At 42.2% G+C, this 24912-nt stretch overlaps 1 protein-coding gene across 1 annotated transcript in view; it reads left to right on the plus strand.

Annotated features, from left to right (window-relative positions):
- The first annotated feature begins 7604 nt into the window (after positions 1-7604).
- The window catches only part of ITGA2 (integrin subunit alpha 2), a 113346-nt gene continuing 96038 nt past the window's right edge, over positions 7605-24912 (plus strand). Inside the window, exon 1 of the mRNA XM_062211856.1 lies at positions 7605-7773. Within this exon, the coding sequence (XP_062067840.1) occupies positions 7710-7773 (64 nt within the window). The 5' untranslated portion in view covers positions 7605-7709. The remainder of the gene's footprint in view (positions 7774-24912) is intronic.

Raw genomic sequence — 24912 nt, forward strand, 5'->3', positions numbered from 1 at the left:
ATTATCCCTGTAGACGTCTACATTGTCCAAATTCTCTGGTTGTCTTGTGTACCTCCTCCAACCAAACACATGAATACAAATGTATGCTTGCTTGCCCACAGATACAATAGGCAAAATTATACATTACATTCTTTAAAAAAGTTAAATATTATTTGAAATTTTATTCGAAGTAAAATACATATTTCTAAAACTTATCAAATTGTATAGCATAAATACATAGCTTATTATGTGTTAATTATAACACAATGCAACTGTTAAAGAAAAACATGATAGTTATTAAAACTTTAAAGAGTATATGTGCATTTTATATATATATATATCAGAGGCTTGTGGTAGGACAGGAGCTGAGATTTAGTCATCTAGTGGAATGAGTAAGTTAGGAAAGAGGTGATTGCAAGATTTTCAACTTAAATCCAAGTGAAAGATCATGTTAGAAATTATAAGAGTTTGTGAGATAGAAAAAGTCTGGAGGAGAATTATGCAGGAAATCATGATCATAAAATGGGTCAAAGTTTGTGAGCTGGTAACAGGAGCTATTTCTTTCTATATAGAATATGGCATGTCGAAGAAGAAAGGATTTAGATTGTGATTAAGACTGAGATTCCTGGCTAAACTGAAGTTGAAAAATTTTTTGAGGCTTTTTCAGATTCACTGATTTCATTCTTTTGATGCGTCAACAAAGTTCACTGGGCCAGTCAAAAAATGCTAATGGTAAATTTGGCTCTGCCTGAGTTCTTGAAACGTTTCTCGATCTAAAAGGACAGTTTCAGATCTAAACAGTGCAATCAAAATTACTTCAAAATCAAATAGGATTTAGAGTGTCACTCATGAGATGCACTCAAATTAGCAAAATATTGAGCAAGGAGCGGGGCTTGACTTCAGAAAGAAAAACAGCTACCTGAAGAATCAAAAGTTGTGTGTTCTTGGCAGAAGAGTTTAGGAAAATAACTGTGTCGTCTTGAGTTGTTTTATGAATGTGTCTAACTAAAGAATAGCCTTTACTGAGCTACAATGAGGTTTAATAGAATCCAGACTAGAGATAGGTCATGGAAAACTAAAGGCAATGCAAGTTGAAGTTATAGAGCAATGGAAAGGATGAGCAATGAAAGAGCAAGCCAGTCCACAGACAGGAGGATGGTGCAGGTACACATAGGGAAAGCTAACAATCCCTAAAGTGGTCCAGAGTGAACTATGGTATTGTTTTGCTATCTCCACTTAAGATACTTGAAACTGGGCTATTATTCAGGTCTTTGGGTTTTCTTAAAGTTCTCCCCCCTATCCTTTCAATTTGTTACTGTTTGACTCAGCGTACTGATCTCTCAGCAAAACACCCAAGTTTTCCAGAGAAAACAAAATAGCAGACAGCCATGTGCAACCTTCATTCATTATTTCCTTTAAAAAAAAATCTTAAGAACCTATGAACAATATTTCCCTTTCATTAAGTTTCTCCATGTTCTAAGATAAACTTCCTGGTTTCTTTGACCCATCTTTTGTTTGTTTGTTTTAAGATTTATTTATTTGAACATCGGGGTTAGAGAGGGAGAGACACAGAGAGATATCTTCCATTCACTGGTTCACTCCCCAAATGGCCACAATGGCAGGGACTGGGCCAAGCTGAAGCCAGGAGCCAGGAGCTTCTTCCAGGGCTCCCACATGCATAGCAATGGCCCCAAGTACTTGGGCCATCTTCTGCTGCTTGTTCCCAGGCCATTAGCAGGGAGCTAGATGGGAAGTGGAGCAGCCGGGACATGAACCTGCACCCATATGGGAAGCTCTACCTGCTATGCTACAGTGCCAGTCCCTCTTTGGTTCATCTTAACAAATGAAGAAATTAATTTTTAGTTGAACAAGTGTGTTATTCATTAGTGCAACAAGCATTCACTGAGCATCAGCTCTGTGCTAGGCCCAGTTTTAGGAGCAGTTAGTAAAACATGTTCACCGTCCTTAAGGATTCCCTATAGGAGAGACAGATTCATCTTACAGGTAGTCTAGGATAAGGAACAGAAACCCGCTCAAACAAGACCGAGAAAAAGGAGGGATTATGCAGAAGACACAGGACATTGCCTGGAATCAGCGGTAGGAAGGGTAGCTAGATATCAAGACAAGGAGGAGGAGACTATAGAAAGATAAAGACTAACGCATTCTCTCTTCCATGTTTGTGGGCCTCAATTTTTTGGTTTCTCACCTTGCTATCTCTGTAATCTATGAATAGTTAAAGACTAGATGTTTCTATGCTTTCTAAGGAAAATGGTTGTCCCAAGTGAACACAGATTCCTAGAGCATGTGGTCAGCAAAGACTCTAGAGTCTCTATCCCCTGAGACAAAGAATCTGATGGATCTAGCTTGAGTCAGGTGTCTGCTTGAGTGGCTAGAAAGCAAGGCCATAAGACTCAATGACTTCTAAAGGAGAATCATGCAAGACCAAGAAAGCCCTCTAGGCAGAGCGAGCAGATTACTTTGCATGTTGCCATAAATGAAAACAAACTAGGACAGTCACCCTTGTATTGCCACAATAGAAGTGTGAATCAAATGTATAGTGTGTTGATGCACCCAGCATGCTGGGAAACATAGAATTAATTTATTTTTATTCATGTGGCTTGTTTGTAAGTGGGAAGGGTCTATTTTACTGTTTGGACATTATGTAATTCACCCAGTGCCTGGAGACTTGTGGTGAGTCAAACTCAACGGAGTGTAAGCTTCATTCGGTCATGTCTTAGATTCACTGTGGCTATCTGGAGAGTCACTGGCCACTTCATTTCCAGTTTTCCAGGACTTACACAGCATATCATATTCACTACCCTTTGCAGATCTAGAGAGAAGCAAATGGAACTGTTAGGAGATTCATTTCAACATATAACTATGTATTTGGAACTTATTATTTGCCAAGTATGAGACGAGAATCTTGTGATATAAACATGTAAGATTTTAGAGATCCAGAATGTGAATGAGAAGGTAGAATACAAACATATGACTGAATTCAATTCACATAGTAATATACACAAAATAAAGATTATTTGGGGAAAATATCACGAAATAGAAAACTTAGGGGAGCCAAGAGTCAAGAAGGTATAATTGGCTCTAAGCGAAGGGAAGACAAAGACTGCATAGATAATATAAAATGACAGAATCCTTCAAGTAGCATTTTGCAAATTGAGGAACAGGAGACAGCTATTTTAAGTGGAAAAGTAGCTAAGAAATTACAATGGAAGAAGGGAAAAGGTGAATTGCACTTACATGTGATGTTCTAGAAGGAACGATGGTGAGAGAGATTGCAGAGGTGCACGGACTCTGTTGGGAGTTAAATGATAAGTGCTTGAACTTTATTCTGTGTACAGATATTATCAGCAGATAATTCTGTGTTATAGAAAGACTTCTGCAATGACAGGTATAAAGGGTGGACTGGAGACAGGATAGGAGGAAAGCAAAGAGAGATTACACAGGAGTCTGTCATCCTGGTGATAGATCAGAAGGGCTCATGCTAAGGAAAGTAGCAATGAAACAGAAAAGGACACATGGTACTGGTGGCCATGGAGGCAGTACAGACACCCTCAGAACAGTGGCAGCCAGGTGGCCTCCTGGTGGGCCTGAAGAAGAAAGCAGATGTTTCTGCTTTGGGTGATTATAATGTGGGAATGAGATAAGCCAAGAAAAGAGCAGGGCAGGAAGACAAAAGAGATCAGAAGGGAATGCTGGGAAAAACTCACCTGCGCCCTCTCCCCCTATAAACCTCCTGCCTAGAGCTAAGAGAAAGAAAAGAAGAAAGGTCTCACCCCAACCCTGTGTGGTTTCAGAGTCTCATCTCTGGGTGGTCTTGAGTGGAGTCAAAACTATTCTCAAGATAACCTTAGATATTATTTGACTTTTCACTGTGCTGATATTTGCCCTGCCGATGCAAGACCTCGGAGTGGTGTTAGTCATCATTTTGTTCTTCACTGTGGGGTATTCACAGAGGAAGATGAGAGGGAAAGAGACAGAGATCAGTAGGCCAACAAATTTTGATTTCACAGACTAGGGAATCATGGATACAGTTTCATACTCAACATTGCAACTCATTTTTAAGAGTCCACAATTTCTTGGGCTTGAGTGTAATATCAGGGGATTATCTAGAATTGTCTTGTGTTTTTATAACTATATATGAAGCTACTTCAAAACATTTTGTGGAAATTTGAATTGAAAGATTTTTTAATTTTGTTTCTTTGAGAGGCAGAGAGAGTGGGAGAGGGCGTCCATCCACTAGTTCACTTACCAAATGCCCACAAGGACTGAGCTGAGGCAAGGCAAAAGTCAGGAGACTGGAACTCAATCCAGGTGCCTCCCATGTCCGGGGCAGGAACCTAACCTTTCAAGCCTTCACCTGCTGCCTCTGAGAGTCTGCATGCAGCAATAAGCTGGAATCAAAAACAGAATCAGGCTCCACCTCAAGCACTCTGATATGGGATGCAGGCATTTTAACAACTGGGCCAAATGCCTGGCCAAAGATAAGTGGATAAGTTTCATAGTTTTTCATAAAATGCATTTTTTCAAAACATTTTGTAAGACCCTGGATATATATAGATTTCTAATTTTTTGCACCAAAATGAATTTATTATGTATTCCATTTTCCTGGAACTTTTTGAAGCACCCCCAGAATTAATCTATAACACCAGATTAATTCATATAATTTCACTAAAGCTACATATCATAATAGATTGAAAGCAGAAGTAGGTAAGATTCAAAGTGTCTATTTTTTAATCTGGATACTTACAGCATTGACAAAAATGTAATACAATGCCAATCTTCTCATGGATTCTTCTATTTTTGGAAATATAGTTATTACAAAATTTATACTCTTTATATTAACATGAAATGGATTTAATATTATTTTTAAATGAATTAAATATTTTAAATGATCTGATATTTTTTTCATTTTTATTTGAAAGGCAGAGAAAGTCAGAGATCTTCCACCTGCTGGTTCATTCCCCAAACGTCTACAACAGCCAAGAATGGGCCAGACCAAAGTCAGGAGCCTGGAACTCTGTCTGGGTCTCCCACATGGGTGGCAGGGACCCAAGTACTGAGACATCACCTGCTGCTTCTCAGAGTGCACTTTGGCAGGAAGCTGGATAGGAAATTGAGTAGCTGGGACTTGAACAAAGCAGTCCCATAAGGGAATGCAGCCAGACACCGACTCCCTGTTTTAACTGCTGACAGTAAACATTCATAGGACAAATCCACAGAAATAAAAGTGGGATCCCGAATAATCTGAAGAGTGTCAAGGGCCACTGAGACCGGAGTAGAGAAGTCCTGCCTTAATCTTCCTAGTTTCCAGGTCAGAATGTGGTGCCAATACAATTACCGACCCCTTGGCAGGACTGCACCTAAAATGACTAAGGCAGCGGTTTTTTAACTGTTTTGTCTCTTACAATTAATATAAGGCTGAGGTTTGTTCTCTGCTTCCTAAAAGTTTTGCCTGCTCTGGAAAAAAAAAAAAAAGCTTCTGATTTATTTTGTACCTCATCCCAGTGTAATGTTAATTTGTCCTGTTCTGAGATCAAAAACAAAGAAGGGTGCATTTTTCTCTCCAGCAACCGGAGACAAAGCCCGAATTTCTGTCTCCAGTCAGGGAACTATCTCGCCTCCGAAAGAAGGGTCTGTTCCAAGCACTTACTCACATTTCGGTGAATCAGAAGGAAAGAGTCAGATATGCATCTTCCTGAAACCTGGCTGACTTCCAACACGAACTTTGTGAGGAATTGAGGCTGTGTGTCAGGGTTGGTGAGCTGCCGCCCAGGAGCTGTGAGGTGACAGCAGGAGTCTTAGTAAACAGGTGAGCCCGGAGTGGGTGGGTGGGTGCAGAAATACCTGGGAGCATTTGTCATGATTAGTAAGTGGGGTTAGTAAGTGACAGATAACGAAAGAGGAAAGAACCTGGGGCTACACATTTTGGGTCACACTTAAAAAATTCAGGGCTTTGGCTCAGCCCTACCTATGGTAAAGAGAAGCTTGATTTTGGTCAGTTCATGCCTTCCCACCTGGAAGCAACTCCATCATTAGTATCCCAGCCGTCCCATCCCACTCACAGCTGTGTGCCATAAAGATTTGGCATTTCAGGCATGGAAAGCAGACACTGTGGCAAAAAAAAAAAAAAAAAAAGCCTACATGAAGGATCTCTGTGAGACCCCAGTGGAAAGAAGGGGCCATCAAAGAAGGATGTACTTTTCTCTGAAGGGAAGAGAGAGCTTCCACTTTGCTTATGGCCTTGTCTAAATACTGATGGAGATTGTGGACTCAAAAGGCTTCCATAGCCTTAGCAGCTCATGTCAAGAGCCTCAGGTGATCACTGACATCATACATAAGAGAGTTTATGGCTATATTAACAACAGGAGTCGCTGTGCACTAAATTCCCATACAGGACTTCTGTCCTCAATGAGTTGTGTTATGAGAGTTAACTGTGACACTTGTTCTCAAACAATGTGTGTGTGTGTGTGCAAATTGTTGAAATCTTTACTTAGTATAGAGTTGGTCTTCTGTATATAAAGTTAATTGAAAATGAATCTTAATGGAGAATGGGACTGGGAATGGGAGAAGGAGGAGGTGGGATGGGAATGGGGGTGAGAGGGCAGGTGTGGTGGGAAGAATCACTATATTCCTAAAGTTGTTACTATGAAACGTGTACTCATTAAATAAAAGGTTTCTTTGGGAAAAAAAAAAAAGATTTGGAACCTGCTGATAATAATAGTAATTAGCCTAACACCTCCTTTTTAAACTTAGGAGAACATTTGATGACACAAAAGCAGTCCCTGAAACAGTTCTGATGTCAGCAATGTGCTGAGGAACTGTGGGTCAAATTTGGAGAAGAAATGTGAAGATTCTATTTCTTAGGCTTGTAAGCTTAAAAAAAAAAATCAGATATCATTATAGAATGTTCTCTTTCCAGTCCTGAGTCTGAAGGAATGGAAGAAAACGGTCACCGTGGCGCAAAGAGGCACGAGTTCACAGACGTGCACTAAGGAAAACCAGCTCCTTGCTGTTTTGGAAGGGAGGAATGAATGAAGACTGACTCTCTCTCTCTCTCTCTCTCTCTCTCTCTCTCTCTCTCTCTCTCGGCGCTCTTGCTGCAGGTCTTTCTTAAATACCACCTGGGATAATCATAACTTTTCAGGAGCTCTTTCCTGATGGGTGACTTTCTACCCCGGTCATTCTGCACCTATTTTTGTCCGTTTCTCCACCCCCTCAGGAAAGGCGTGGAGAGCGATGCACTTCGCAGTGCCGAAGAACTGGGGTTTAGGGTTGGAGACTCCGCCTGGCCAGGAGTCCGGAGCGACAAAGGGCAGCCCAGAGGCCTCTCCTGGGGTCGGATGACGGGCAGTCAGGGGGCGGGGTAGGGACGGGGCCAGCGCCGTGCAGGGCAGGCAAGGCTGCAGGGCTCCAGGTCTCCGACCCCGCGGCGGCCTCCAGCCCAGGTGGGGCGAGTGTAAGGGTATCCAGGTGCGGCTGCCCAGGGCGCTCAGGAGCCGAGGTGTGGCCCGTGGGGCCCGGGCTGGGCGGGGCGGGGCCGGGGCAGATCCGGTGCTCGCTGAGGCGGGAGGGGCGTGCCGGGGCGGGCCCTTTCGGAGAAGAGAAGCACTCCCGACAGCTTCTGGAGAGTATCCGGGTTCTCCTAGCCCTGGGCCGAGGGTGTCCGCTCGCCAATCCCGCAGAGCAGCCGCCGTGGCCGGGGCAGACCCACGATGCGACCAGGACAGGCAGGGGGCGCGCGGCCGCTGTTGCAGCTGGTGTTAGCTCTGAGCCAAGGTAAGTCTGCGGTTTGCTGCGCACCGACGCCCGGAGGGACTGAGCGGGCTGGGGCCAGAAGCTGGGGATGATGCGGGGCTAGGGAGCAGGCTCTGCGCGGGTCCCGGCTCCCAAGCATCCCGAGCTGGTTGAGGACAGACCCCTTCATTTTTGCTCTTCCCACGTCTGGAGTCCCCAAAGGCGAATCCGCCTCCCAAGTCACGTCTACGAGCTCAAGCCCGTGCGGACGGAGTGGGGCTGCGGTGTCCCGGAGATGGCTCAGGTGCTGCGTGTGCCTGGGACTGCGATGCCTTCGGGGCTTGGCAGGAGACTCCGGTCCCACTTGCTGATTTTTCCACCCCAAGCCTGTGAATAATGCCCGCATTTCTTCTGGACACAGCACTGGCGTTTCCTCCCATAGGAGTTGTAGAATAACCAAGCGCCCCATAAATCCTTCCCTTCTGCCTTCCTCTTATTGTTGTAACCTCCTCTGTGCAACGAATGTACGCTTAGTCCAGGAAAAGTTCTTTCCACTTTCTTCTTTTAAAAATAAAATTTGAGAGAGACTGAGAGAGCCTACCTTCCCACTCGTTGGTTCACTCCCCAGTTGCCTGCAAGGGCAGAGCCTGAAGACAGGGGCTCACACTGGAGGTCTCCCACGTGGGAGGCAGGAACCCAGCGGCTTGAGCCTGCCTCCCAGGCTAGGTTAGCAGGAAGCTGGAAAGAGGAGCCCGGACTCCGAACCCGGGCTCTCCAATGCGCGGCGTGGGGCTCTAGGTGCCGGCCCCTCTTTCCGCTTCCTTGGCCTTAGGTACCTCAAGGCAAAAATTAATCTGAGAATAGCTCCACCTGTAGTGCAATGGGAATGGGGCACACCCACCTCCTGACTTTGTTTGCACTAAGTGGAGAGAAATGAGGCTAAGCAGCTGTCGAGTACTTTGTCCAGACCTTTCTTCAGAACCTAAGGTGTGTTCAAGAACGTTGGTTACAGGAGGGGAGAGGGGGTCACGTTTTATCTTGTAGTTCGTACAGCTACCAAAACAAAAAATGGTGTCTGATCTCCAAGTTCCTTCACTGGTTCATACGTGGTTTTGTTTGTTTGCCTTTTTAAAGAAGCAACTATTTCCCAAGCTGCTCTCCATTCAGCCAGTCCTCCTCTTAAGGTAGAAGAAACCTGGTCCAGGTAGACCCCGTGGCGTTGTCTCCAGGTTCTCTGAGAAAAAGAGCACCATTGCGCCAAGCCCACAGAGAGCTGGCATCATTAGGTTGTCTGTCTACCACGTTTCCTGGGAGCATACGAGTTGTTTTGAGGGACCATTACCCCTAAATGTAGGGGTTTCAAAGTTGGATTTGACAATGAAAACAGGACCCTGGAAAATAATCACCTTCCTAAGAGCTAATAGAAATGCAAATGCAAGCTTTTCATCTCTGTTTAATTGCTTAGCATTAAAAGCTATGGAAGCACAACATCATTTGCTATCTTTGAAGTGTTGAGGCTTGTCCTTTAAGAGCAGTGAGAAACACGTTAATGGAATGTGTAGCTGCAAGGCATAAGGTCAGGTTCAGAGATTCTTTTTAACCTAAAATTAGTTAATGAGGCTGAATCAGTGCAGGCAAGTAGAGGTGATTTACATTGACATCCATAAAAAATATTTTGTATGTTTATTTCCTTGTCATGCTCCAGTTTGCATACTCAAGGAACAAGTTTCCTCTTGATGTAAAATGATCATAATAAAGTTTTGTCACTGAAATGCCAGTTGAGGTTTCTTAGGAAGCAACACCATCTTTCATGAGTATCTAAGGTTAACATGAGTATTTGAAACATCTAGATAAGTAGTAAATATTTTATAAATTGTATACAATTTTGGAACATTATCATAACTAAACACATAGTTGCAAATTTTATGCATGTACAATTTTGTGATGTAAACACATACATAAGTTAACATTTTAAAGGTATATGCATATGTGTGTTTGTATCCCTTCCATCATACATGTAAACCACTTTGGAAACCTATCACCCCTACAGAGTGAGTGTTGAGTCTAGAACTTAAGATGCCTGTGTCCTATGTCAGAGTACCTGGGTTCAGTTCGAGACTGGCTCCTGACCCCAGCTTCCTGCTGCTGATGCACTGGAATGCAGTGGTGATGGCTCAAGTATTTGGGCTCCTTCCACCCTCATGGGAGACTTGGCTTGCCTTCCCAGCTCCCAGCTTTGATCTTGGCCCAGCCAATGATATCTCTCTGTCTCTCAATTTAAAAAAGAAATATAATCACAACATAGCAATTCAAATTTAATTTTTTAAAAGATTTATTTATTTGAAAGTCAGAGTTACTCAGAGAGAGGAGAGGCAGAGAGAGAGGGGGGTGGTCTTCCATCTGATGGTTCACTCCCCAGTTGGCCGCAATGGACCCATGCAGGTGCAGGGGCCCAAGGACTTGGGCCATCTTTGACTGCTTTCCCAGGCCATAGCAGAGAGCTGGATTGGAAGTGGAGCAGCTGGGACTCGAACTGGCACCCATGAGGTATGCCGGCGCTTCATGCCAGGGTGTTAACCCACTGTGCCACAGCACCGGCCCCTCAAATCTAATTTTAACATCTAGATTCAAATTCACTTTCCATAAACTTTCTCTCAAGAGCTTAAGAAAGAGCTCTCCTCATCATTTAGTTCCATACCTATCACCTTTCATCACTCATGGGCAGGTTGAATGGAAAGGAGACCAGCACAACAGCAAATGGAACTTAATGTATGGCATCACTGACATTCTCCAGTGTGTCAACAGACCAAGGACCGGCCTTCCTCCTGGGTTACATCTCTTATCCCTGGAACCCTGCCAAGTAGTAACCTCTTTTTAAAAGTACATCTTCAAAATTTCTCTTTAATGTAGCTTCCCTTTTGTCTATTAAAATTCTAACATCTCTCAGTTTAAAAGTCTTTAATGTTTAATGTCTTCCTGAAGCACCCTCCACCTCAGGCCTCAGCTCATCCTGTTTTTCTCCTATTTTCCTGTCTGCTCTGTCTCCTTCACAGGCTTTTCAAGCTGGCCCAGGTGCCGCTGGTGTTTGCAGAATTCCATCGTAGGTTGTCATCTTCATTCTATAGCTCCACTCTGGGCCAGCTCTTCATTCAAATCAGGGTCTCCAGACAGATCAATATCCATCAGCCACCATGCAGATGTCCTAAAAGCCTGCCGGGCTCAACATCTTCGACACTGAATTCAACACCTGTCCTCCAAAGTCTACTCTTGTCTAATGCCAGCAGTATCCTGCAGACAGAAAGCCAGGAATGTGCTCCCATGTAGCAGCCTCCAGGTTCTGTCACTTCTCCCAGTTCCTGCAAAACTTCAGCCACCTCCCAATTCAGAGCCTTATTGTGTCCAGATTAATGTTACTTTCAAACTGGCTTTCTTGTTTTTGGCTTCTTGTCCCTCTAGTTCTCCTGTCACCAGTATTATCTTTCAAATGTTTGGTGGTTCACATCTCAATTTATTAGCATATTAAAGAGTCCTTTACAATGGACACCACATACCTGCTCATCCTTTTAGCTACCATACCCTTTTGCATATATATATATATATATACACACACACACACTCACTATATACATGCATACACACCAAGCTACGAAAGATATATATTATCCTATGTTCTGACTACTTCTGAGCATATCTTTTAGTGTTAAAATATTTCCCAGACTAACCCCTCTGTCTTCTATTTCATTTCTTTCCCCTTACCCTTTTGCAACTAATAATTCTTCAATTCCAGAAGCGGTTACCAAGGGCAAAATCATAAAGCAGTTTTTCTTTGGTAACAAAAAGAAAAGCTTGAGGTAGTTTCTCATTCTTGGCATCCACCCTAAACCACCTCTCTCCTTTTGTCCTCCCTAGCTTTAGGTCAGCCTCTGACAAGGTACCTCTTCCTCCCACCATCACTCACCAGTGACACCTGCCCTTCTTCACCTCAGCTAAGCTTTGCTCTCTTAATTACTGGCCCAGGAGCTTCTGTTTGAGTTAAATTTATGCTTTGGGGCTCAGGACTTAGTTATTAAAAATAATTACTCAGTTTTCTGATGTACAGTAAGATTTGGAAATGATTGTTTAAATATCACTGCCTCCTCCCTTTTCCTAACAAATTAAAATTGCAGTGTTGCCTGTACCACCTTGTTGTGAGAAGACCACCTAGACAGGTAGATTTCAACACCAAGAGTCAGTGACACCTCAGTTTAAATGAATTTGCTCCACAGTGGATGATGACTGCTCCCTGTCCTCGTGTGTTAACAGTGCTGGGCTTATTAAAAGGGAGACGCCTGTTAATGTGAAGAGATGAGCTTCTAATGATGGAATTTTAGACATTCAGCAAAATAAAGACACATGTTCACTCAGTGTGAAAATAAAAGGATTTCAGGGAGAATGAGGAAAATACTTGGGGCCAAAAGTATCCTGGCATCATGTAAATGTTGCCACTAAAGCTGTGAGTTTGAGTGTGTACTACCCAACTGTGCTCAGCTGGGGATATTAGTGAAAGATTCAGCACAGCTTAAAAGAAGGGGAACTGTGGAAAGTTGTTCCTCAGCAAGTCTAAGGTGTGGAGACTTGTGTTATTTGTTTTTTTCTTAATTGTTATGGTGACCAGTGATCTATGAGAAAGAACACAGAGAATGAGTCTCTAGAGAGAATAATTCTATCACAAATCCTGAGACATTAGATTGTGTGTAGGACAATGATTTGTGCCCTCAGAATATCTCCAGGGGCTTTACTGATCTAGCTACAAGGAAGTCCATGAAGCTAATATTTGGTCTTACGAAGAACATACTTTATGTAAGGCAGTGTTCTAGGCTCATTGAAGAATCAGTCTAAAACATGGGCCAGAAGGGTTGCAGTCCATTTGGAAGAAAACTCAAATGTGAAGAAAGGGAACTGTCTCAGTTCTAGAAGACACCTAATCAATTCCAGCCCCTGTTATCCTCCTGTCTGTCAGAAGTCCATTTAGTGAGTTAGCACCTTGCTTTGCATAGGTAGGGCATCCTACCTTTGCACAGGTGAGGGAGGTGAGCAGTGATGGAACTGAGCCAATCTGGTGGAGCCATGCCACTGACTGGTGCCTGATGTCCACACGGGCATCTAGTGCAGTGTTGGCCAATAAATCATGAGAGATCATCGGCTGGGAGACTTCTGGAAAAGGAACTTTGATTTCCAAGAGAAACATTGGTTAAGAAATATATTGCCAGATTTAGATGTGAAGTTTGGAATAACTACAGCTATTTTGCAACTATGATGTCAGCTAACTAAAGAATGAAGCCAATATGCTGGGGTTAGTCTCATGGAAAGATACAGGATAAAAGGGCCCTTAAAGTGGTCTTTGAATTACCAAATTATTGAGATTGGAGGCCATACTGCTTCATAGTATCTTCAAAAAATTAGATAATTTAAAACTTAGTTATATTGTGTTCTTCTTTTCCCTAAAGTTTTCTTTCTTTGAAAAGCAAAACAACAAAGAGATGATAGCAAATAGAGATCTTCCATCCAATGATCCATTCCCCAAATGTCCAAAGCAGCCAATACAAGCCAAGTTGAAGCCAGGATTCCAGAACTTCATCTGAGTCTCCTATGGAGGGCAAGAACCCAAGAATTTAAGACCACCAGCTGCATTCCAGGATCTGCATTATCATGAATCTGGATAGGAAGCCAAGAGGGGACTCGAACCTAGGAATTCTTGAAATGGGATGTGGGCATCTCAAGTTGCATCTTAACTGCTGCACCACTTACCCTTAGAAACTCAATTTTTTAAAAACAGCTTCTTACAAAAAAATTACATAAATATTTAGCTAAAAAGGTAAGAATAATGTCTTTACAGTTCTACTTCTAATTTAAAACAAAACAGTCAACCTAAATTATAATTCACTGTAACATAATTCTATGGAGTCACTATTTGTATTTGAATGTATATATTTTATTATTATGGAGAAATCCAATGTGTACTGTTAAATTCTGAAATGTAGCCTAGAAAGCAAAATTATGATTTAAACTTTTTTTCCAAATTTTTTAACTTAATATTTTATTTTTGAGATAACATATCTTTATTTTTTTTAAACTTTTATTTAATGAATATAAATTTCCAGTGTACAGCTTATGGATTACAATGGCTCCCCCCCCCCATAACTTCCCTCCCACCCGCAACCCTCCCCTCTCCCGCTCCCTCTCCCCTTCCATTTGCATCAAGATTCATTTTCAATTCTCTTTATATACAGAAGATCAATTTAGTATAAAGATTTCAACAGTTTGCACCCACATAGAAACACAAAGTGAAACATACTGTTTGAGTACTAGTTATAGCATTAAATCACAATGTACAGCACATTAAGGACAGAGATCCCACATGAGGAGCAAGTGCACAGTGGCTCATATCTTTAATTTAGATTTTAGCCAAAGGCTTAATGCTTCACTAAATAAAGTTCAACAAACAAAAGTAAGAAGACTTTAGTTAAGCAAGAAAATAGGGGCTGTAAACAACGATCAAATGAAAAAATGTTCAACATATAAAGTAAATTTTTACCCACAAAATCATTAAAAATATAGTAGTATATATGTCTTATCATTTGTTTGGCAAAGATTTAAAACAAAGTCTGACAAATCTACTTGCACCAAAATTGATACACTCAGGCATTTCTTTTGTTTTTAATTTTAGCTCCTACATATAAGGGAGAAGAGGTGGCATTTGTTTTTCTATATCCAGCTTATTTTACTCAACATGTCTTCCAGTTGCAACCACTTTGATGCAAATGATAGAATTTCATTTTTATAGCTGGATAATCAATTTTATGTGTATGTATCAACTTTATCCATTCATCGGATGGACACTTTGGTTAATTCCATATTTTGGCTATTATAAACAGTGCTTCTATAAACATGGTGATGCAGGTATCTCTGATACAATGTGTTCATTTCTTTGAGGTATATACCCAGTAGTGGTATTGCTGGACCATATGGCAAACCTCTTTCTAGGTTAAGAAATCTTCATTCTGTTTTCTACAGAGACACTACTAATTTACATCCCTACCAACAGTGTATAAGAATTCCCCTTTCTCCCATCTCCACTAGCATTTGTTGCTCTCTTTTGGATAATAGCCATTCTGACAAGGGTGGGGTGATATCTCATTGTGATTTTGATTTGTATTTCCCCTGATGATTAGTGATATTGAGCATTTTCTCACATATTGGTGATTTTTCTTGTTTTGACAACTGTTTACTCAGGTCCTTTGCCCATTTCTTAACTGGATTGTTTTGCTGTTGAGTTTTTTGAGTTGCTGATATGTCTAGATATCAATCCTTTGTCAGACGAGTAGCCTGCAAATATCTTTTTCCATTCTGTCAGATGTCTCTTCACTCTATTGATTCCTTTGATGTGCAGAAGCTTCTGAGTTTGACATAATCCCATTTGTCTAGTTTTTGTTTGTCACCCATGCTTTGGGAGGTCTTATCCAAAAGTCATCACCTACACCAATGTCTTCAAGTGTTTCCCCTATATTTTCTTCTGGCAGCCTCATAATCTCAGTTCTTAAATTTTAGATCTTTGATTCATCTTGAGTTGATTTTTTAAATGGTGAGAGGCAAGTATCTAATTTCATTTTTCCAAATATATACATCCAATTTTACCAGTGCCTTTTGTTGAAGAGATTATCCTTTCTCTAGGATATGGTCTTGGGGTCAGCACTGTGGTGTAGCTAGTAAAGCCACTGCCTACAGTGCTGGCATCTCATATGGGTGCTGGTTCAAGTCCCGGTTGCTCCATTTCTGATCCAGCTCTCTGCTGTGTCCTAAGAAAGCAATAGAAGATGACTCAAGTCCTTGGGACTCTGCACCCGTGTGGGAAGACCTGGAGGAAGCTCTTGGCTCCTGGCTTTGGATTGGGACAGCAGTGGCCAACTGGGGGAGTGAACCAGCGGATGGAAGACCCCCCCCCCCCCGCCTCTCCTCTCTCTGTGTAACTCTGACTTTCAAATAAATCTTTTAAAAGGGTAAAAATGAATGGTCTGGGCACTTTAGTCAATTGGCTGTATGAATGTGGATTAATTTCTGGGCCCTCTATTCCACTGATATGTGTCAGTTTTTTTACTCCAGTACCGTGATGTTTTAATTGCTATAGCTTTGTAGTAAGCTTTGAAGTCAGCTATTGTCCTTCAGTTTGATTTTCTTTTTTCAGAATGGCTTTGGCTATTGTGGATCTTTTGTGATTTCAAAATTGTCTTGGGATTATGTTTTTCTATTTCTGTAAAGAGTGTCATTGCTATTTTGGTAGAGATTGCATTGAACCTGTATGTTGCTATGGATAGTATAGACATTTTAACAATATTCTTCCAATCCATGAGCAAGAAATCATTTTTCTTGTGTCCTTGTTGATCTTTCATTAATACTATATATTTTTTATTGTAGAGATCTTTTACATCTTTGGTTAAACTTACTCCTAAATATATTCTTTGTGGCTATTGTGAATAGGATTTCTTTCTTGATTTCTCTTTCAGCAAGTTCATCATTGGTATATACAAAAGCTACTTTTTCTATGTTGATTTTGTAACCTGGAACTGTACTGCATTGGTTTATCAGTTCTAACAGCTTTTTGGTGGAATGTTTAGGTTTGTGCATGTATGCACTCATGTCATCTGCAAACGTGGATATTTTGACATTCTCCTTTCCAATTTTGATGTCTTTTATTCATTTCTCCTCCCTAATTGCTCTTGCTAATACTTCCAATACTATATTGAATAAGAGTGGTGAAATTGGTCACCCTTGTCTTGCTCCAAATCTGAGGGGAAAGCTTTCTCCCATTCTGTATGAAAGTGACTACTGTTTTGCCATACATAGTCTTTATCATTTCGAGGTATGTTCTTTCTATAGCTAATTTATGGAGAGGGCTTTTTTTTTTGTAATCATAAAAGAATGTTGAATCTTATCAATTGATTTCTCTGTATCTAATAAGGTGACCATATGACTTTTCATTTGGGTGATGTTTTCTTTAACTTAGAGCTATAGCGTATGCTTTTTTTTTTTTTTTTAAGAATTATTTTATCTATTTGAAAGAGTTACAGAGAGGTAGAGAGAGCGAGCGAGCAAGCTTCCATTCCTCTGGTTCATTCCCCAAATGACCCCAACAGCCAGAGCTGAGCTGATCCAAAGCCAGGAGCCTTCTCTGGGTCTCCCATGTGGGTGTAGAGGCCCAAGGAGTTGAGCCATCTTCCACTGCTTTCCCAGGCCACAGCAGAGAGCTGAATTGGAAGTGGAGCAGCCAGGATTAGAACCAGTGCCCATATGGGATGCCGGCACTGCAGGCTGGGGCTTTAACCTGCTGCACCACAGCACCAGGCCCCAGCATTTGCTTCTATATTATGTAGATGTTGTGTGTTCAAATATAGCTTCTGTCTGGTATAGAACTAAGTGTTGGGTTCAGAGGATGGAGAGATACCATTTTGACACATTATGGTGTCCAGAGAGGTCCTCATGGTACAGGAAATATACATTATAATTTAGAAAGACCTTGAAGACTGTAAAGTTCAGGTCTCTTTTAAAATGGCGGTAAATGATACTATAGTAAGATAAAACAGAACTGTGACTAGCAATAGGACCCAAACCCAGATGTTTAGGTTCTTGAATAGGAAACCAACAAAACAGGAATTCATGGTGTTTACAGAAAGTGAAAGCTGAGAGCTAAGCAGGCACCAGACTGTGAGGGAGCTCACACAGCGAAGGAAGGAACCTGAGCTTTATCACAAGAACAATGAGAAGGTGTGGAAGGGACTTTGAGCAGGGAAGCAACATGATCACACTTGTTCCTTAGGCAGATCACTCTGGCAAGAAGGTGCTTAGAAGGAGCACAGAAGGTAGGCACCAAGACCACTTAAGAAAGAATCGTTTTAGTTTGGGTTTAGTATACCAGCTGAGAGATGTTGGGGTAAAATCTCAGCTAGTCACAATAGGGAAACTGGGTAGGGTGCCAATGTGAATGATACTCGGGAAGAACAACAGACAGGAGTTGGTGGCTGATTTCCTATGGTGGCACTGAAACAGGGAGAAAATGAGGCTGGAGTTTGAGATGGAAAACTCAATGTAGTGCCATGTATTAAGACAGACGTGCTGAAGGAACTGAAGGAAGGCAGGTTGGAGGGAAAAGGTGATGAGTTCATTTTGAGAGGTTGAGTTTGAGACAACCAGGTATTCATATCTAGGTACTAGATAGTTATATATAGTGACATTGGGAACAGGCAGGAGTGCTAGATGAAAATAGAGATTTAGGAACCATCCACATGTACAGTAATAAAACACACATCATTGAGTCAGGCAAATAAGAGGATTTTGGCAACAATTCATACTGTAGAGGTCAGGTTAGGAATAGGAGATGCAAAAGGAATGAAGAAGCAGAAGGAATATTGCAAGAAGTAGGGTTTTTGGGGCCATTGTTCTGGTGCAGCGGATTAAGCCAATGTCTGCGATGCGGGCATCCCATGTGAGCACCAACTCTGATCCAAGCTTCTACATTCCAGTCCAGTTCCTTGATAATGGATCTGGGAAAGCAGCAGAAGATGACTCAAGAATTTGGACCCTTGCCACCTATACAGGAGACCTGAATGAAGTTCTGGCTCCTGGCTTTGACCTGGCCCAGCTCTTGCAGTTGCAGTCTTTTGGAGAGTGACTCACTGGATGGAAATTCCCTCCCTCCCTTTTTGCCTCCCTGCCTCTCTTTCATTCTCGCTCTATGTAACTCTGCCTTTCAAATAAATCTTTTATTAAAAAAGCAGTAAAGAACAGAAGTGGCATGTCATGGAAATATCCGGAGAAGGAAGATATGGTCAACAGGGTCAACTCCTTCACAGACGCCAAACAGGTCTGACAGACTTGACAAGGGTGGTCTCCATGAACACAAAAAGTAGAAACAAGAATGAGGTGGGATGAGCATTCAGTCTAGGTGAGGAAGCAGTTTCAGAAAGCCTGGTAGTAAAGAGGAAGAGTGAGTCAGGATGGGAGCAGCTGCCATTAAACAAACATGGAGAGAATTGCACAAAAGTTTTAAGAAATATTACTTAGAGTACTACACAATACAAATTTTTTTTTTTAAAAACTACATTGAGGCATCTGTAGATGGCACAGATCATGACACGAGACACTGAAAGAAGGGGTAGGGAGCTTTGATGTTTAAAGAAACAGGGGATAGAGAGGGAGAAAGTTAGACGATCCCCTACAGCAGCACCTCTAGAAAAAGAAGTCACCCCCATCCTAATGGGATTCGCTGCTTCTGTTTCCCTGCCCGCCCTCAGGCAAAGTTTTAAAAGGGCCTGTTCCTGAACACCTGCTCTCGGCTCTGCTCCCTGCTCTCTTGGCCTCTCTTGGCTTCTCTTGGCTTCTCTTCGCTTCTCTTCCTCTCGTCTCTCTCCTCCCTCCTCCTTCCTCTCTCTCGCTCTTACAGTCTCCTTCTCTTTTTCCTTCGTCGCCCCTTCACTCCAGTCTGTAGGGTATTCTCCAATAAACCCTTTCCCTTAAAAAAAAAAAATCACAGAGCGTCATGCAGAGGTAGACGAAATAGGTTCTGGGGTCTGAAATGGAGAGGATAGTTATTGATTAAAGGTGAAGTTGATCATGTGTACAAAGAGGGAGAGAACGGAGCTATGAAAGAAGAAAACAAGAGCAATGGGGAAAGGCATTCCCAGTCCACCGTGCCTGCTTTCAGCACATACTCGCCATAGTAAAGGAGTTGAAGTTGTTTTTCATGTGTGTAATATATTCCAGTTTTGATAATAGAATGAATATCAATGCTTTAGTCAAACTTCCTAAGCAACAAGTAAGTTCATTTAGAGATAGATTTGTATTATTTCTCTGATATTTTAATTCAATATTTCTATCTAGCTTAAGGAAAATTCCCTAGTATTTTCAGAAATCAGTCTCAGGTCACAGAGAATTAGTGTTGGTTTTGCAAGTTTTTATCAGTAAAATATTGAAGTATTTTCTGTGTAACTCAGTATGGTATTTTTGAAGCATTTTAAGCCATTTTCACTGAATAATATACATAAAAATTCATATCCATTTTTTTAAAGATTTATTTACTTGAAAGTTACAGAGAGGAGGAGAGGGAGGGAGGGAGGGAGGGAGGGAGGTATTCCATTTGCTGGTTCACTCCCCAGCTGGCCTCAATGGCCAGAGCTGTGCCAATCCAAAGCCAGGAGCCAGGCGTTTTCTCTTGGTCTCCCATGTGGCTGTAGGGGCCCAAGGATCTGGGCCATCTTCCACTGCTTTCCCAGATCATGGCAGAGAGCTGGATAGGAAATGGAGCAGCCGGGACTCAAACCGGGCCCAAATGGGATGCCAGCACTGCAGGCGACATATCCATTCTTGTTGTAATTAGTTCATAGTTCTTAAATTCAAGGAACTTATTTAGTCTATGCCTATTGATCTTTTTTTTAAAGATTTATTTTTATTTGAAAGAGTTACAGAAAGAGGTAGAGACAGAGAGAGAGGGGTCTTCATCCATTGGTTCACTCCCCAGTCAGATCACTTCGCCGATCTGAAGTCAGAAGCCAGGAGCTTCTGGGTCTTCTACACGGGTGCAGGGGCCCAAGGACTTGGGCCATCTTCTACTGCTTCCCAGGTCACAGCAGAGAGCTGGATCAGAAGAGGAGCAGCCAGGACTAGAACCAGCATCCATATGGGATGCTGGCGCTTCAGGCCAGGGCTTTAACCCACTGCGTCACAGCACTGGCCCACCTATTGATTCTTATAAACTACATTTACTAATGAGTATAAGCAACATATCTTATAATTCAGCTGCATAGAATATTGGATTTTTAAATTTTCAAATGCATTTTACTTTCTTAGGCTGGTGTGTTCTCCTGTCCAAATAGTTAATAGAAACTGTACAATTTTATTCACAGATCCCTGCATAATTGCTCTGTGAGTACAGCCCCTCCCTTTCAGTAATTTGTAAAGTAATCAGACACTTCTTACTATCGCTTCTCAGCCTTTTGGCTAATACCAACTGTAGAGACCGTTCTTACTGCAGAGCCTTGCACAAGTCCTGATCATTGACTTTGTTTAAAATTGAGGTTAATGCTGAAACAGAATTGGAAATAAAAGTGTTGGACACTGTGTTGTCAGCCTAAGAGATTACTGTATTGTATTTTGAAAAGCATGAGCAAAGCTACTGCATTGATGGATGCCGTGAACATTGGCAGTTGTCATTCTCCCTGATTCATTTGAAGGTGGCCTTTGTTTGTCTTTGTGTGGCCCTGATCTCATTTCCATGGATACCATGTGGAAACGCAGACTGAACACAGGCTGGCTTCTGCGCATTGCAGTCAGACAACTCTATTCCAAACTGTTTATCAGTTACCTTCAGGTCTTTGAATCAGATCACTTACTGGATGCTTATTACAATAGGGATCCAAAGTCTTAAAAATGGATTTTATAAACTTTTCTAAACAGTGTTCTTATTACTAGTATATAGTACAGATATTTGAGAATAATTGATTAGTTTTCCATGCGCTGGGGAGGAATGGAAGAAAGCATAGTGTTGGAGTTGGAATGCTTTTATATAATACATTTTTCTGTAATACTCTTATGTAATCTATTTTTTCACTCCAGTATAAGAAATATAATTGTTCCAATGAAAAATATAATGTAAATTTAAAATGCTTGAGTTAATCAAGTGCCATAGGAATTAAGAAATCCCTTTAGTGTCACAGATTTAGTTTTTACTCCCAAGTAATCAAACTTCAACTTATTAGTGTCACTTTATTATTATTTTTTTTTTGGGTTATGGTTCAAGTAAGCTATGACTTTTAAGAGTACAGCCTTGTGATTTTTGCCTTTGTGTTTTCTCTAGATATACTCTTTAGCCCCCATTTCTCATCCTGTACTTCATTTAAATCTCTACTTCACTGCACCGCCACCTCCTAATCCAATTTAGAGGTCACTGCTAAGGTGGACCCTTCCCTGGCAGTTTTCATATTGTATTTCAATTCCCAGCTTACTGGGCTAAAACTTTTTATTTTTTTTTTCTATTTATTTATTTGACAGGTAGAGTTCTAGACAGCGAGAGAGAGAGACAGAGAGAAAGGTCTTCCTTCTGATGGTTCACCCCCAAAATGGCAGCTACTGCCAGAGCTACGCCAATCCAGAGCCAGGTGCTTATCCTGGTCTCCCATGCAGGTGCAGGACCCAAGGACTTGGGCCATCCTCCACTGCCCTCCCGGGCCACAGCAGAGAGCTGGACTGGAAGAGGGGCAGCCGGGACTACAACCCGGCGCCCGTATGGGATGCCAGCGCCACAGATGGAGTATTAACCTAGTGAGCCGCGGTGTCAGCCCCTAAAACTTTATTTTTTGATAAGCAGAGACAGTGGGAGAGACAGACACATGGAGAGATTTTCCATCCAATGGTTCACTCCTCAGATGACCACAACAGCCAGGGCTGGGCCAGGCAGAAGCCAGAGCCTGCAACTCAACTGACTCTCCCATGTGGGTGTTGATGACCCAACTCCATGGGCCCTTGCCTGCTGCCTCCCAGGGTACACATTAGCAGGAAGTAAGAATCGGGGATGGAGCCAGGATTCAAACCCAGGCACTCTTATGGGATGCCACAACCTAAGTGACACCTTAATCATTGCCAAATGTCCAAACCTTAGCAGTAACCTTGAAGAAAAGCCCTATTTTCTTGACTTGTGCTGAGTGTTCTTAGTATCAATTTGCTGAGTGAATGATCAATGAATGAGCTCTGGCTGACAGCTGCTGTAACACTGGGTTAAAGGCACACTTTCTGAAAGAATGCCAAGCTGAAAAATCCCTAGCTCTTTCCAACTAGTATATGAGAAAAAAAAAATCGTAAATCTTTCTGAATTTGCTAACATATTCCTTTAGCTGGTAAATTCGTTTTCACTTTTTGACTATTTACTTTTAAAATGTTTCTACTTAGAGCTACCTCAGACATTTTAATACTATTAATATTATACAAAACCCCCTTTCCTATCCCTTCTCTCATATAGGAGCATCATTACTTATTTTCAGCTTGACTCTCCCTCCTACTGAATATTTTAAAATGTATTTATTTTCATGTTTATATGAAATACAGAAAGAGAAACAGTGGGAGACCTCCCATCCAGCGGTTTATTCCCTAAATGCCCTCAGCAACCATAATTGGATCATCCTGAAGCCAGAAATCCGGAATGTGGGTGACAGGGACAAGTGCTGGACCCATCACTGTTGCCTCCCAAGGTGTAGATAAGCAGACCCAGGCATTCAGATATGGGATATAAGCATCCTACATGTGGTGTTACCTGTGGGCCAAGCACCTGCTCCTGAATACAATTTTTAAGATCACCTTCCATCCTAGTTCTCATTGTATTCCCAGAGCCTAGCATATAGTAAGCACTCAAAAATGATAGCTTTTTAAAAAATGTTTTATTGTGAAATATGTGCATACAGAGAAATGCATAAAAAGTAAATGAACCAGCCAGCGCCATGGCTCAATAGGCTAACCCTCTGCCTGCGGCGCCAGCACACCAGGTTCTAGTCCCGGTTGGGGCGCCGGACTCTATCCCGGTTGCCCCTCTTCCAGGCCAGCTCTCTGCTGTGGCCCAGGAAGGCAGTGGAGGATGGCCCAAGTGCTTGGGCCCTGCACCCCATGGGAGACCAGGAGAAGCACCTGGCTCCTGCCTTTGGATCGGCACAGTGCGCCGGCTGCGGCGGCCATTGGAGGGAGGGTGAACCAACGGCAAAGGAAGACCTTTCTCTCTGTCTCTCTCACTGTCCACTCTGCCTGTCCAAAAAAAAAAAAAAAAAAATAGATGAACCACTTGTCAGGGCTGGGGCTTGATTTTTTACCCTACTTAAAATTAGTGAGTTTGATTGTTACTGTTTCATGGATGATGACAGAAGGCATGCAACTTCTGGCTCAGAAATCAGGATTCTTGGTACTTGTGGCACGGCAAGCAACATTAATATGAGCATATTTATGTTTGTTCCCTTTGCATCTCAAGTCACAGAGAAGCAACACAGAGGGCCCAGGCTGACACCTGCACACAGGGTGGGTTGCATTACAGGCAAGGAACACCAAGCTTGGTGAATCTGCTATTTTATAGCAGCAGTTGTCAAGCCTGCTCTTTGTCCTGGAGGGAAACATCACCTCCTCCCTCAAATTTGTTCACTGAAAGCATAACCCTGAGAAAGACGTGGTGAAGTCATTAGGGCCTTGCATCTATTGGTGCATTCAGTGTGTTTGTAGGTGTGTGGGATGCATGGAGGAGGATCTCCTAACACAGCTTAACATATTGCTTAAATTTGTGTAACCACAATTCTGGATACATGCATTTACCAGGACCTAGAAGTCGTCTTTATGTTCTTCCTCACCACAATTCATTATATCACTACATTTTATTTTTAATTCTTAAAAATAGATATTTGTTTGGAAGACAGGATTACAGAGAAAGAGGGATAGATTTTAGATCCACTGGTTCACACTCCATTTGGCAGCAACAGCCAGAGCTGGGCCAGTCCGCAGCCTGGAGCTTCATCCAGGTCTCCCACATGGGTGAAGAGGCCCAAGTACTTGGACCATCTTCCGCCGCTTTCTCGGGTGCATTAGCAAGGAGCTGGATCAGAAGAGGAGCAGCCAAGACTTGAACCGGCGCCCATATGGGATGCTGGAGTCTCAGGTGGCAGCTTTACACACTATGCCACAGTGCAAGCCTCTCTGTCATTACATTTTTAAAATTTATTTATTTATTTAAAAGGCAAGCAGCAGAGAGAGGTGGGGGAGAGAGGAAGAGAGATTGATTTGGAGAGAATTGAGATTTTGGGATTGGGCCAGGCTGAAGCCAGGAACTCCATCTAGTTCTCTCATGTAGGTAGTAGAAACTCCAGTAATGGCGCCATCACCTGCTGCTTCCTGGGCGTATTAGCTGGGAGCTGGATCAAAAGTAGAGTAACCAGGACTGAAACTGGCACTCCAATATGGGATGGCGGGTGTCCTAGGTAGCAGCCTAAACCTCTGCACTACAACAATAGCCCCTCTACCATTACTTTTGTTTTTTAGAAACAATTTCTTTGCTTTTTTGTTTTAAGATGTATTTATTTATTTGATAATCAAAATTACAGAGAGGGAGAGGCAAAGATCTTCCATTTGCTA

This window comes from Lepus europaeus, chromosome 15, assembly GCF_033115175.1.
Source record: "Lepus europaeus isolate LE1 chromosome 15, mLepTim1.pri, whole genome shotgun sequence".
In the NCBI taxonomy this organism is placed as follows: Eukaryota; Metazoa; Chordata; class Mammalia; order Lagomorpha; family Leporidae; genus Lepus; species Lepus europaeus.